Source organism: Pezoporus wallicus, unplaced genomic scaffold, assembly GCF_028554395.1.
Source record: "Pezoporus wallicus isolate ANWC-B61680 ecotype Strahan unplaced genomic scaffold, APGP_CSIRO_Pwel_v1 scaffold_13239, whole genome shotgun sequence".
NCBI lineage: Eukaryota > Metazoa > Chordata > Aves > Psittaciformes > Psittacidae > Pezoporus > Pezoporus wallicus.
The window spans coordinates 314550-328057 of NW_026642052.1; the positions used below are offsets into that span (position 1 = coordinate 314550).

At 43.1% G+C, this 13508-nt stretch overlaps 1 protein-coding gene across 2 annotated transcripts in view; it reads left to right on the top strand.

The window, feature by feature from the left end:
• Window positions 1-4195: 4195 nt before the first annotated feature.
• FAM193A (family with sequence similarity 193 member A) overlaps window positions 4196-13508 on the top strand; it is an 80027-nt gene continuing 70714 nt past the window's right edge. For both annotated transcript variants that reach the window (XM_057426739.1, XM_057426741.1), the window contains exon 1: window positions 4196-4673. In XM_057426739.1, the coding sequence (XP_057282722.1) occupies window positions 4407-4673 (267 nt within the window). In that variant the 5' untranslated portion in view covers window positions 4196-4406. The remainder of the gene's footprint in view (window positions 4674-13508) is intronic.

The following is a 13508-nucleotide window of genomic DNA, read 5'->3' on the forward strand; positions in this document are numbered from 1 at the left end:
CCAAAGTGTGGTGGGATGTGATTTTGGTTCGTGTATCATGCAGGTTGTCCCTCACCATTATGATGACCTTAAATCAAAGTAGTGGAAATGCAAGGCTAGAAAACCCCTATTTAGTCCTCCTGCCATGCTGTGGCAAGGTCCAGTACAGTAGAATCTTGTACTGCCACAGGAACTACTGTACTGGACCCTGCCACAGCATTGCAGGAGGACCAAATAGGGATCTTCTAGCCTTGCATTTAACCCAACCTGGGGGAAAGATAGAACAGCCTCTGGAGGTGAACAACATGGACCTCCAGTGACACAGCCCCTGCCAGCACTCATGTGAGAGGAAGTCTCTGGGCTCTGTATTTCCTAAGCGTAACTTATGTATACACATAAGTGTTACTTAAGTGTAAACACATCCCTCTCTCTGCCCACACACTTGCATGCTCACTCTCTTGTAGAGAAGCCTTTTAGAAAAATGAACATGCTAATAAAATGTCAGCTTGTTGGACAGCAAAGACAAATTAATGCTGGTTGCAGAATAATTACACTGGCAAATTGCTTGTTTAATGTTAGCATCAGTAAAACTGTAGCAATACAGGAAAAAAAAAGGGAAAAAAAATGGAGAGAAAACCAGGACCTCAAAATAAGGTTTGGAAATGTCAATACAGCAATAGTTCTGTGAATTGGGGTAATTACACAATGGTGGGGAAAGAAGGACAGCTTTAAACTCTTCCTGGGGCTCTCTTGCATGCAAGTTGCTCTTTGACTTCAGTCTATTACTGAAGTCACCAAGTAGCACTTGCAGAATTGGGAACTAAATGCATAATTACAAACCCCATGAAGCAAAAGAAACCATCAATTTTAACCTCCCTGGCACAGAGACTATTATTTCAAGAACAGTAACAATTAGCACATCTCTTATTTTTTAATTGAAGTTACAATAACAGTTCAGTGTATAGATTTGTTACATCACTGTGTGTGCAACGGGAGACCAGCACAAACACTCCAGTGAGGTGGTAAAACCATACTGAGTTTTCCCAGCCACCTCTGTATCTGGAAAGCACAACTGGAAGGTAACTGTGACCTGCACAACTCTCCATACACCCTTTTATTGACTTTATGGCTCACAGAGAAAAGGCAGTGCTGCTGGAGCTGGGCTGGTTCAAAGGAAGAGCATGGTAAAGCACTGTGCTGTTTATGCAGTGAGGTTTTATAAATGCAATTCCTAGAAAATCTGTAAATTTTTCAGGGTATAAACAATTTTTCCCTCCAAAGGGTTTTGAAGTACAATGCCACGCTTTAACAATGAGGTAAATTAAAGTTAGCTTGTTCAAATGACTGAGTTTATTTTCTTAGGGATGAGGTGGCACATTTTAAGTAATTCGATTCAAGCAAGGGCAAGAAACTTAGTTGTAGGTATTAACAGCAGTTAAATTAACTTCCTCTCCCTTTTGCTCTAGTTCATACAAGCGTTCAACTCCACCACCAAAGTGCCAAGTTCATTTCTAAAACAACCTACTGGCTCAGCAGCTAATTGTAGTTGAAAACAAGGTGTGGTAGCTGAGTTCAGTTCAAAACCATAAAAGTACTTAATTTCCCTAAGCACTAGTATTTACTTGCAGGTCCCACACTCTGAATTTTCTTTAATATTGAAAAACTCATCTTCATGGTCCTTATTTTCTGAAGTGTAAAAGGAAAACATTTATGTTTCTATAATGAGAGTATGGGAATTTAATGCTGTGATGTCAGACTAAGTAGCATTACTTTAGCTCCTGTACAGCTGAGTGATTTTACTATAATAGTTAATCGTAATAATGCTTTTTATCTGTAATACATAGGGAATAGAGAGACTGACAGAGCTGTAATCTTTCGTTCAGAAGCATGTTGTTAAATAAACAGGGGCCAAATGAAAATATAATTCCAAAAGGAAGAAAAAGACGGCCCAATATAAGGCTGAAATAAGACATGTCACCATTTCTAGCGAAAGATGTTAGCTCTGAAAACGATGCCACATATTAAGAAGAGATGTCACAAGAAGTCGACTTCAAATTTATATTACAAGGCCTAGAATTTATTTGTTTGTGCCAAAAGTCTTCATACAATGCAAGAGATTTGCATAGCCCCTACTCCTGCCGCTGTCATTTGCTGTTTATGCAGCTCCATCTGTGCTGAGCCCTGGGAACATTTATGAAGACTAAAGCCCTGCCCCAAAACCCTCACCATTGACTAGACCACAGAATGAACAAACATGTTCTCCTGGTTTCACAGCTGCCTGCGTGTACATGCAAAGCTCCTCCATGTGTATTGAGGCAAGCAAAGCCTGGAACAGCTTCAGCATGGATGGTAGCTTCTAGTGGAGCTGCTAACCACTCATCAGGACACACTGAAATTAGTTCCTTCTTCCTGCTCTCTCCCAAAACTCCTGAGCTGTCTTTTCCATGACTTTCTAAGCCTGTATGATCATCAGTGAATGAAAGGCAAATATGCTGGTGCTCCTGAACTGCACCCTCACCCATCACTGTTACCATGCAATGCCAAGAAAATTTTAAAACTGCAATAAGATTTTATTTTGCTAGAAGTTATCACTGTGTTTAATATGCTCATAGCTATAACTTTACATCACGCCACCCAGTCACATCAAATGATAGAATCATCATAGAATCACAGAATGGTTTGGGTTGAAGGGGCCTTAAACCTCATGCGGTTCCACCCCCCTGCCATGGGCAGGGGCACCTGCCACTAGATGAGATTGTTCCAAGCCCCATCCAACCTGGTGTTGAACACTGCCAGGGATGGGGCAGCCACAGCTTCTCTGGGCACCCTGTGCCAGCGCCTCAGCACCCTCACAGGGAAGAGCTTCTACTTAATATCTAATCTAAATCTACCCTCTTTCAGTTTAAAGCTATTCATTGCATTTTTCCTGGGCCCACATGTGTGATTGTACATTGTGGAAAACAACCTGGGGAAACTATGGCAGAGAAGAGATTCAGAGCAGCCCTGCAGAGAAGGACTTGGGGGTGTTGGTCGACGAGAAAATGAACGTGAGCCGGCTTCAGTGTGTGCTGGCAGACCAGAAAGCCAACTGTATCCTGGGCTGCATCAAAAGGAGCGTGACCAGCAGGTCGAAGGAGGTGATCCTGCCCCTCTACTCTGCTCTTGTGAGACCTCACCTGGAGTATTGTGTGCAGTTCTGGTGTCCTCAACATAAAAAGGACATGGAACTGCTGGAACAAGTCCAGAGAAGGGCCACGAGGATGATCAGGGGACTGGAGCACCTCCCATATGAAGACAGGCTGAGGAAGTTGGGGCTGTTCAGCCTGGAGAAGAGAAGGCTGCATGGAGACCTCATAGCAGCCTTCCAGTATCTGAAGGGGGCCTATAGGGATGCTGGGGAGGGACTCTTCATTAGAGACTGTAGTGATAGGACAAGGGGTAACAGGTTAAAACTTAAACAGGGGAAGTTTAGATTGGATATAAGGAGGAAATTCTTTCCTGTTAGGGTGGTGAGGCACTGGAATGGGTTGCCCAGGGAAGTTGTGAATGCTCCATCCCTGGTGGTGTTCAAGGCCAGGTTGGAGAGAGCCTTGGGTGACATGGTTTAGTGTGTGGTGCCCCTGCCCATGGCAGGGGGGGTGGAACTAGATGATCTTAAGGTCCTTCCCAATGCTAACTACTCTATGACTTGATGATTGCAGAAGTGATTCATAACCCACTAGCAGGTAATGGTGGGAGGAGTAGCAGACTGGCTGCTCTGTTTTATGGCACTTCACCTACAAGAGATCCTCTTTTTGGAGGAGCTCATTCCTCCGGCCATGAGGAGCATCCAAGGACCTCAGGGCACTTCAGCGACCTCAGGCACCAGCCTGAAGGGCGTCACACCCCATTCTGAGCCTGCCTTGCCCAGCTGGCGTCGTGCAAGGCAGGGGGGCAAAGCCAGTCGCAGGCAGCAACACCCAAGCAGCCCCACATGGAAGGACTGTGCTCTGCCAGAGCGGCTTGTCCCCGCCGAAGGGCCCGCAGCCCACCCACTGCTCTGACGAAACACGGCTCCCGCTGCCTTACCCCTCTATGAGACCTGCGGCCCCTTTAAGGTGCGGCGATGGGCATCACGTGGTGCTCGCTGGCTCCCGGGCGACGGTGTAGTCCCTTGACCGGGGTGGCGACGCCGGCCGGCGAGGGTAACGGCGCCGGAGGGGACTACGATTGTCCGCCATATTGGACGGTAACTCTGGTCAGCGGCGCTGGGGCCGAAGGAGTCCCCGTTGCCGTGACAGTCGGTGCTCCCTGCTCCGAGACGCCCGGGGTGGACCGTGCCCCGGACCTGCCCGTCCCCTCCGCTCCCGGGCGCTCTCGTCGGCCCCGCGCTCCTTCCCCTCCTTCCCCTCCCCGCTCCCTCCTCCCTTGCCCGGGTGTCAGGCACGATGAGTCCGGCCGACGCCAAACGCGGAGCCAAGCGCCGGAAGAACAAGCGGGGCGGCGGCCTCAGCAGCACCGGCGGGCCGGGCCCCAGCGGCGGCGGAGGTGCTGGCGGCCTGGGCAAGGCCGGGGCGGCGGCGGGAGCGGCCCCTCTGAGGGCTGCGACCCAGGCGGCCGCCGCCTCACCGAGCGCGGTGGGCGGCCTGCTGACACCGCCGACCGCCGGTAACGGAGCCCTGGGCGGCGCCGGGGCCGCGGCGGGACACAGTGAGGTGAGGCGGGGGACGGGGCCGGGGCGGGCGGCGGTGACATGCCGCTGCGGCGGGCCCGGCACACACCCACGCGGGCGGCGGAGGTAGCCGGGAGGGGGGTGGGGGGCTGCCGCCGCACTATCCTCTCACTCCCCCGGCCCTTATCGGTGGGTGCGTACCCCGGGGCCTCGGCGAGGCGGGGGAGACGAGTGCTGGGCCCCGGCAGTGGCGGGGGGCCGCGGTGTGGCGGGGCGGTGGGGCTGGGCAGTGTCCGCCGCTCCCCACCCTTTGTGGGGGAAGGGCAGCGCCGGCTACTCGGGGCCGTGTCCTCCTGGGGCTTCTCCTGAAATCCCGGCAGGAGCCAGCTCCAGGGTCCCCATCCCCGGGGGTCTTAGGGCTCGGGCCCCACCTTGGTGAGGGAGGTGTAACAAATAGGTGGGCAGGCCTTGAAGAAGGAGAAATACAGCTTTGTATGTCTCGTCTCCCCCCCCCCCCCCCCCCCCCCCCCCCCCCCCCCCCCCCCCCCCCCCCCCCCCCCCCCCCCCCCGTTTCCGTTAATATTGAGCCCTTTTTGCACTAGACAACTTCATTAAACATGAGAGGTTCATTATAGCTCGGGCTGTGGTTTGCACTCCGGTGCCTCAGAATAATTTAGATCTGTTACGTTCTTTCATAATATGGTGAAATTTATTGGGAGCAGATTGTGTGGTTTACTTGGTCTTTTTCTTAATGAAAAATTGCTCAGGGATTAGGCCTTTAGACAGGTATCCTGCTGGCTCCAGTGACAGAAGAGTAAATAAGTTTATGTTCCTTTCTCTCACAAAGGTTACCTCAGTTTTTTTTGTTATCTGTGCAGGGCTTGCGTTTAGGCGTCATATTTACAAAAGCATTTCCTGCTGACAGCATCTTCAGACTTCCACGTGTATGTCATACAGCCTGCTCTGTTTCCTCTCACGCTCTCAGAAGCTTGTGCATTTGAGGGGGAAATAGAAGAAATGGCTTTTGTGTTGTAAAGTGTCTGAAATATGATGTAAAAAATGGTTGGGGTTTTTTTTTTGTTCTCCATGTAATTTTGTGCCTATTTTGATAGGTCAGCAAGCAATTTGATGATTGTAGATTTTTTTTTTGTTTCCCCTGCTCTTTACAACTTGTCTTTCTACTGTCTCATACTTGGTTACCCAAAATCCACAGTGCCACAGATTAACCATTTCTGGTGTAATGTCTGTCTAATCTGACACTTACTTCAGGCATAATTTCCTTTTGGGACAGTAGCCCTTACGTGATTCACATGTCCAGAAGAACAATGTGCATAATAGTGAAGAGGTGTGCAAGTTTTTATTTGTAACTTTTCAAGTCATCACTAAACTGTCTCCTGGTTAAACCTTTTGCAGGAAGATGGATCTTGTTTTACATCTTAGCCTGCAAGCTTTTCCAGGACCAAGTTCCTTGGTATTGTTGGGATAAACATGATAATGCTAAGGGAAGTAAGACAAGCAGTGGAGTGATATGCAGAATGGGACATTGATATGATTGAAATAGTGAAGTCTCCACTATTTTTATATTTTGATGTTTGTATCTTGTGGTTAGGTGTAGCCTAGGACTTTAGTTCTGACCTGATGACACTGTCAGAAATTCATCTTTGAAGGGCAGCATCACTGCTTGTCTCCTTATTTTGTGTTTCTTCTTTCTTTCACACTAGGTAGAGCCTAACAAAATTTCTCAGTCTTCACAAGTCTGCACTTAGAAAGCATAAGTCATGTCTCCAAAATTAAATACAGTATTACAGTACCAAATTTCTGGGAAATTACATGTACTGGTATATTATTCCTACTCTCATAAGCATGCACAATATATTATTTTGAATACATTTGTAACTTTGTCTTAATTGATCTTTTTTGCTTGTACTCTTAATGTGTTTGCGATTTGTCAAATGTTTCCATTTCACTTGAGTGTGGTACAAGTGATTCTGAAGACTGATGGAGAAATGGAGAATTAAGAAGTTAGTTAAGGTGGAATAAACCTCCAAGTTATTTAATCAAATGATAAACATGTTAGAATTAGATTTTGAGGATAGATAAATCCCTGTGCTCAGTTTCTGAAAAGTAAATGCTTATACTCTGTAATACTCCTTTAAAGTTGATGTTACTTTCTCCATACTGGTTTCAGTGACATTTTCATTGAAAATGAAAATTTTCCAGCACTGTTGACATATGAAAGTTGCCAGTGCTTAAAAGTTAACTGATAATCTTGTTTCAAAGATGAAAGCAAAGGTGAAATCTTAAAGCATCATTACAGGACTGTTACTTACATGAAAATGGGATCTCCTTAATGGTTAATAATTTGCTAGTTAAGGGTACGTGGTCAAAAAAGACTTCTTTCTTTGAGTGAAAGACTCAAAGAGTTATTTCTGGATGAACTTGAGAAAGAAAACTATGTATTTTACATGGCTGATCACTTCTAAATTAGGTGCAGTATTTATTTTGGCTGGATGGAGAGTAAGCAACGCATTAGTAGCTGTAAAGTAGTAACCAGAGTTGCTTTACTTTAATCTTACACAGAATATTGTAAAGTTCCTGTTAGTGGGTAGGAGAACTCATCAGCCAGTTCTCTGCTGGACAAATTTGTATTTTTAATCTCTGAAAATACAAAATATAAAGCCCCCATGAATTTAATATTTGCGGCACAGCACAATGTTTTCTAATTGTTACCAAGCTGTCTGTTTCCAGCTTTTGTCACTTCCCCGGTTTTAGGGCATCCACTCTGGATGTAGTGGTCACATCCTTCTTCTACTAATATTCTATTAGATACTTTTCCAAAACTTGTCTAAAATAGAATGAAAGGAGATGTTTAAGGAATAATACTGTTTGCACTTTGCATTCTTGTGTGTCAGTAATTGCCCAGCATCAGGTATACTTTTAACATGCTTTAAACAACAGATTGAACAGAGTTATAAAATGGCTGTATTTATGGTTGAAACTAAAAGCACACCTGCCAGTATTGAAGTTCTAGCTAAGCCTCTTAGAGCTAACAAATATACTTTGTGGATTTTATATATCTTATCTGGAGGTTTTTTAAGACTTTAGGCTAAGTTCTGCATCAGAGTACATGTTGAGTCTTGTTCTGGGATGCAAGTGGGCAACTCCTAATGGAATCTTCCTGGAAGCTATCTATATTGCCCCATGCACATGCTTTATAGCATCCAGATTCATCCTCTCTAGCACTGTCAGATGTTTTAGAATGATAGTGAAATTAAGGATGCTTTGGCAGTGTTTCAGTGCAAGGGAATATCTCTGTTTTGGAAACCTGTAACTGCTTCAACTTTAACTGGAATTGGAAACTAATTAATTTAGTTGTGTGGTGTTACTGCAGGACTTCCCTAGTTTTATTTTTTTCTTTACAGAACTGTTCATAGCAATGTTATGAAGAGTCAAGTATCCTTTAAATAAGCCATTTGTAACAATAAAATAAAATAAATATTTTGAAGTTTAATGTATATATTTAAACAAATAGGTCTTGCTTTCTGTGTGGTGTTTTGGGGTTTTTGTGGTTTTTTTTTGTTTGTTTGTTTTGGGGATTTTGTGTTGTGTGGTTTTTTGCTTTTAGGTTTTTCTTTTTTGTTTCTTTAATCGATGCATTGCATCAGGCCTTCATAACTTGATCCCATCACTTTTTGACTGATAATTGTCTTATTGATGCTGTGAGATGCATTTGATTATCAATCACTGCATAACTCGTATACTGTAGTAAAATTGGCTGTTGCTTAACATGTTCAGGCACTTTGGAGGGAAGAGTTGTCTGTCAGTGGCTGATCAGCTACAGTAGCAGTTTTTGTTACAGGCCTGACTGGTCTTGTGTTATTAAGGGGAATAATTTAGTAGCCATTTTACAATTCTCTCACTTGTTTTTTTCAAAGTATTGTCTGTCAAGTGTACTTATGTATTAACTCTCCTTACAGTTGAGAAATGTATGTTTCAGAATTGTCATAAAGTATTTCACTGGATTATTTATTATGAGATATTCCTTTCTAAACAGAGATTCTATACACAGCAGACCATACATTGCTACCTTGTAGACCAATTTTTTCAGCAACTTTGTAGTTTGTTACATTTTACTGATATCTGTGCTTGATTTGTTGTATAAGATTTTCCCTTTCCTCTCTTCCCCCTCCATGATTCAAATATCCAAAAGAAAGAGTGTACAAAAGCAGAGCTTTGTCAGGAGCTCAGAATGTCAGCAAACAGCTAGCTTTTGTACTTCTGTAGTACTTTTATAGGGCTTCCTCCTCCTCAAAAGCAAACTTCAGCCAATTTTTGTCAAGGCTTAGGTAAACTAGATAAATTCCAATACTTAAAAACTTTTTAAACTTCTACTGTTCAGGCTGAGGAAGCAGGTATGTCTAAACACGTGGTGAAAAAGAAATCTTTTTGACAGTAACACATGTATTCCTCTTACTAAATGCAATTCAGTCTTTCTTGTTTTTAAACAGACATACAGTCCCTTCCCTGAAGAACTTATGCTCTGCTTGGCTTTTTAATAACAGGAGATGTAACAGAATGGGCTGAAGCTATTAGGACTGGGTTTAGGTGGTATGGTTGAGTTAATTCACTAATTTAGGAAGAGAATCTATTGTGATTTAAATGAATCTACCTAGAACATTTCAAACTTTAAACCAAGCTTAATAGTTGCATAACATTCACATTAATAGCTCTTTCTTGGCTTCTTCCCGTGATCAGTTAAGGTATTTTTCAGCTAATGGAGTTGAGACCACAGGCACTGTGTTAGTGGTACCTTCAGATCTTGTAATACTGCTCCTGGGAAGTGTGTGCCTTTGTGTACTCATGACCTTGACGTATATCCAGTCCCTGAGTGCTCCATTTCTCCCCACCTCCTGCACCTGCTGTACCATGGTCAATTGATAATGAGAATAATTGTTTGTGAATTGTTAAATGAAACATGTGAAAAATGCATTCAAAAAAATGGCATTTGGTTCAGCAGTGTCTAAGCTGCACTAGCGAAGTATCCTCTTACGGCTTTGCCATGAAATATTCAATTCAGTGTGAAGGCAAAGGATTTGTTTTGTTTGATTGGTGTTTGTTTTTTTTTTTTCCCCTTGCTGTATTGGTTGCAAAATTGTTGAGAGAGAATGAGAGAGATAAATATTTTGCTCCAGAAAACACTGTGACTCCCTTCCTCTCAACACTTCTGTTTCCTGACTGTGAAGACGAAACCCTGTTGATTTGGAACTAGATTAATATGTAAAGACAGTTCTGAAACATGTGAAATGTGTTAAAATTCTCACATTGATAAGAATGTTCAGGCTTCTTGTATAGTTCTTATCCTGCATCCTTTTGATCGCAAAGGAATACTTGAAGCTTCATCTGATATTTAATTTAATATCCCTGTATTTTGGTGATATTTGACATTTGGTGGTATTTGGCATTTATCCTTTCTAGTCATATCCCACCTTGAGGGGAGCCCTCAGATCCTTTCTGACACAGCCTGTGTCAGGAAGGAATCCAGGCTTGTTCTCTTCCCCATGTCTGGCAAGGAATGATGAGTGGATGTGGAAATTCGATTTGCTGGTGTTTGATGCCTACAAGACTAATGTTTAGTCCCTTATGTATGTGTAGTGAGTGTGCTCCTTAACAAATACAGGTCTGCTGAAGATATGTTGTGGAGAAGTTATTAGGAGAGGTAACTGGGAACTGAACTTGCTTTGCTTAGCATGTGAAGGACTTCATGGATGTGCTAGGCAGTGTTTCAGGTTTGTATGGATCTGGGTAATCAAAGAAGATTTAATATTTGTTTGTGCTCCTTCCCTGGTGGGAAAGGAGGTCATATACCCCATTTTATTAAGGTAATGGAAACAGTTCCTACATTTCCTTTTCTTAACATAACTTCTATTTTAATAGCGACTGAGATAGCTTTGGACTGCTTTGTTTTGAAAAAGAGTACTCGATGTGTGAAATTTTCCTAGCATAATTAAACAAGAGGAACAAATTAAGTTGAATGGATGGAAGAATGCTGCAGTTGAGGATATGAGCAGAGAAAGAGAACTTATCTACAAGTTCAGGATTTCTTGTGCTGCAAATGAGTTCAGCTGGGACATGACATTTATGATGCTGCTCTTAATGTTATTATGGGAACTGTCCAAACTGAGACTTGTCTGAGAATGCAGTAAAATAAATATGCCATTACTCTTTTGACATGAGAGTTACTTAATTTTATATTGTAAAAATTCAAGGCAGCCTATGACTTTATGACCTTTACCTCCTACCCATGTGAGGAAACACTAGGAATGATATTAAAGATAGGTCTGAGCAACATGGTAATTTTCTTGAAGTATATATTTTCTTCCTGTTTTTTTTTTAATCACAGAATGTACAGCTTTAGTGGTGCGGAAGTTAGTCTGAGCACTGGTTTATGAAGTGGATTTTAGGGAAAAAAACAGCAGGGCTGCTTGTGAGCTTGTTTGAGGCTGTTGAACTGAAGTTGTTCAAGTTGGACCAGCGATAGTGCTGGAGAGAAACTTTTTTGAGTGTGAACTTTAACCATGTTCTTAAATAATCAATTTACCATGTGTTGCACAAGCTGCAGATGTAGTTCTCTCCATCTCAAAATTCTTGGTGATGATAGAAGACACTCAGACATCTGAGAGGGAGGCACTCCTGTTCTGCTACTCTGTAGAGTGGTCATATCTCTCCACTCTTCATAAAATGAAGTTCTGAATTTTTTTGTACAAGCTGGGTGCCCGGAGTTGGATAGTACTAAAAATTTCTGTATGAGGCCATGCTTAGCTTCTACTTGCCTATTCAGTTGTGGCTTCTTCCCTTTAATAATAAAGAAACCAGCCCAAAGCTTAAGCTTGGAAGGGTTGAGAGGAGTGGCCCCCTGTGTCATTTCTTGAAACTCGAAGATTAACTTTGCTCATTTATAGGGAGGAAATGAAAGATTGACTCCATTGTGCATTTCTCAGAAGAAAAGCTCTGGGTATTTCCATAAAATACTGTGACATAGTGTCTCTTCTCAGGCCTAGAGAAATCAAATGGAATACTCTACAAATGCCTCTGTAGTGTTACTTAGGTAAAATGTCACAAACGTAAGGTCTCATGAGCAGTAGCTCTTCACAGAAGTCATCCTTTAACACACTGATCTATTGAACTGGTTTGAAGTAGCTTTGTCAAGTGTTTGCTTCTGAAGGCAGCTTCAAAAACATGAGACCACAGTCATCCAGATAAATAATTAAGTTTTTAGAGTGTTGCAGAAGTCAGTATTTTGAAGTCCCGAGTTGTAGCGCCTTGATCTGGAGCAGACTTGTCAGCCACAGTATCAGGGTTTTAGGGATTCTCTTATGGTCTCATCTTCTACTTGTTTTAGACGATGGCTGTGGGAGGTGTGGCAAGGCAGAGGCAGGAGTCCTGTGCTGCAGTAGACAGCAAGGACTAATGTCAGGGAGTGTCCATGGCTGGCAATTGCTCTTAGAAAAAGCTGGGGATTTAATTTTATTTTTTTAACTGCTTTGGCATCAGTTCAGTGATCTGTGTTGGGCTGTGAACAGATGGAGGATGTGATCAGCTGTTGGGGCAGTGTTTGCTGCTCTAAATAGCTGTTCCTTGTCTTCTCCAGGAAAAGTTAGCAGGCAGGATAGAGTTGTCTAGCTGACAGCCTAGGGGACTTCACTGTACTAGATCTAAATTTTCACATGTCCATCTTTATTCTTCTAGCTACTAATTATGCCTAGGTATCAGAAGTGTTAGTTTAGTCATAGTTTGCATTTCAGTGTCGGCTTTGCTCACTTTGATCTGTAAGTCAGTTGTTGCTCTTTTTGGAAGTAACAGCTTTTCTGCTTAAAACCAAACACTGTAGAGAGCTGGGCAGTGGTTGGTTTAGGTCCCAAATCTGTGAATATGCTGAAGAGGTAAGCTTTCCAAAGATTGTGCAAAAATATATGCATCACTATCATATAGAGCTGTAGTGACTGATATTAAATATTATATGGTTAATATGTTAGCTATAGTGAGTAAAAACAGTACTTGACCTGTAAAAATCTAAAGGGCTCTGTGGGCTCATAACTGTCTGTAGTTTTCCGAGTTAGGAATGTAAACACTGGCAAGTGAATTCTATGCCAAGGCTTTTAAGTATTTAGACTTCTGTGGACAGCAGTGAAATAATTGAGTTTTTGTGTAGTTGCCCTTTTACCTCCCCCTTAAGGTCTTGTTTAGGAAATCTGGAAGCATAGCAGCACTAACTGCTGAACTTATTCCCAAAAGAGGGTGTTGTTCAGTGAAGGGTAGAGATAGGCATGTTCCTCTACAGCATCAGAAGCTAAAGGAGGTTTATAGTAATGAGAAACTCATTTAGTTACAGCACTCAGAAGCTGTTGGGAAGAGGGGCAAATGCATATGGCATGTTGTGTTAGGATCATCCATCTTCTGAGCCAGCTTTCTTCTAAGATTGGTCATTTAAGCTAATATACCTGGATTCATGGTGGACTTAACATGGGTGTGTGCAGGCATGGCTGTCTTGCTTCAGCCAGAGCTGGTGCATAATAACTCGGAATTAGGGTTCAGCCATGTCCATCAAATGTTCTTCCTGTACCACCACCAACTACTTAGGAGTTACAAACCTGGGTGTTTACCAACTGGACCAATATCTGAGCAAGGCCCTGAAACAGCACCTGGATATACTTTGTATGCAGCCAAGTACTGCTTTCTCATGGACTGCTTGTCTTTGGTCTACTTACATTCTCTCCATCTGTCAGAAGAAACAGGTGGCAGTTACTGATTTAAGAGAAGTCTGTGGTCCGCAAATAAGGATGGGGTCTTCAGAGGAATAGAACAAGACTAAAATGCCTTT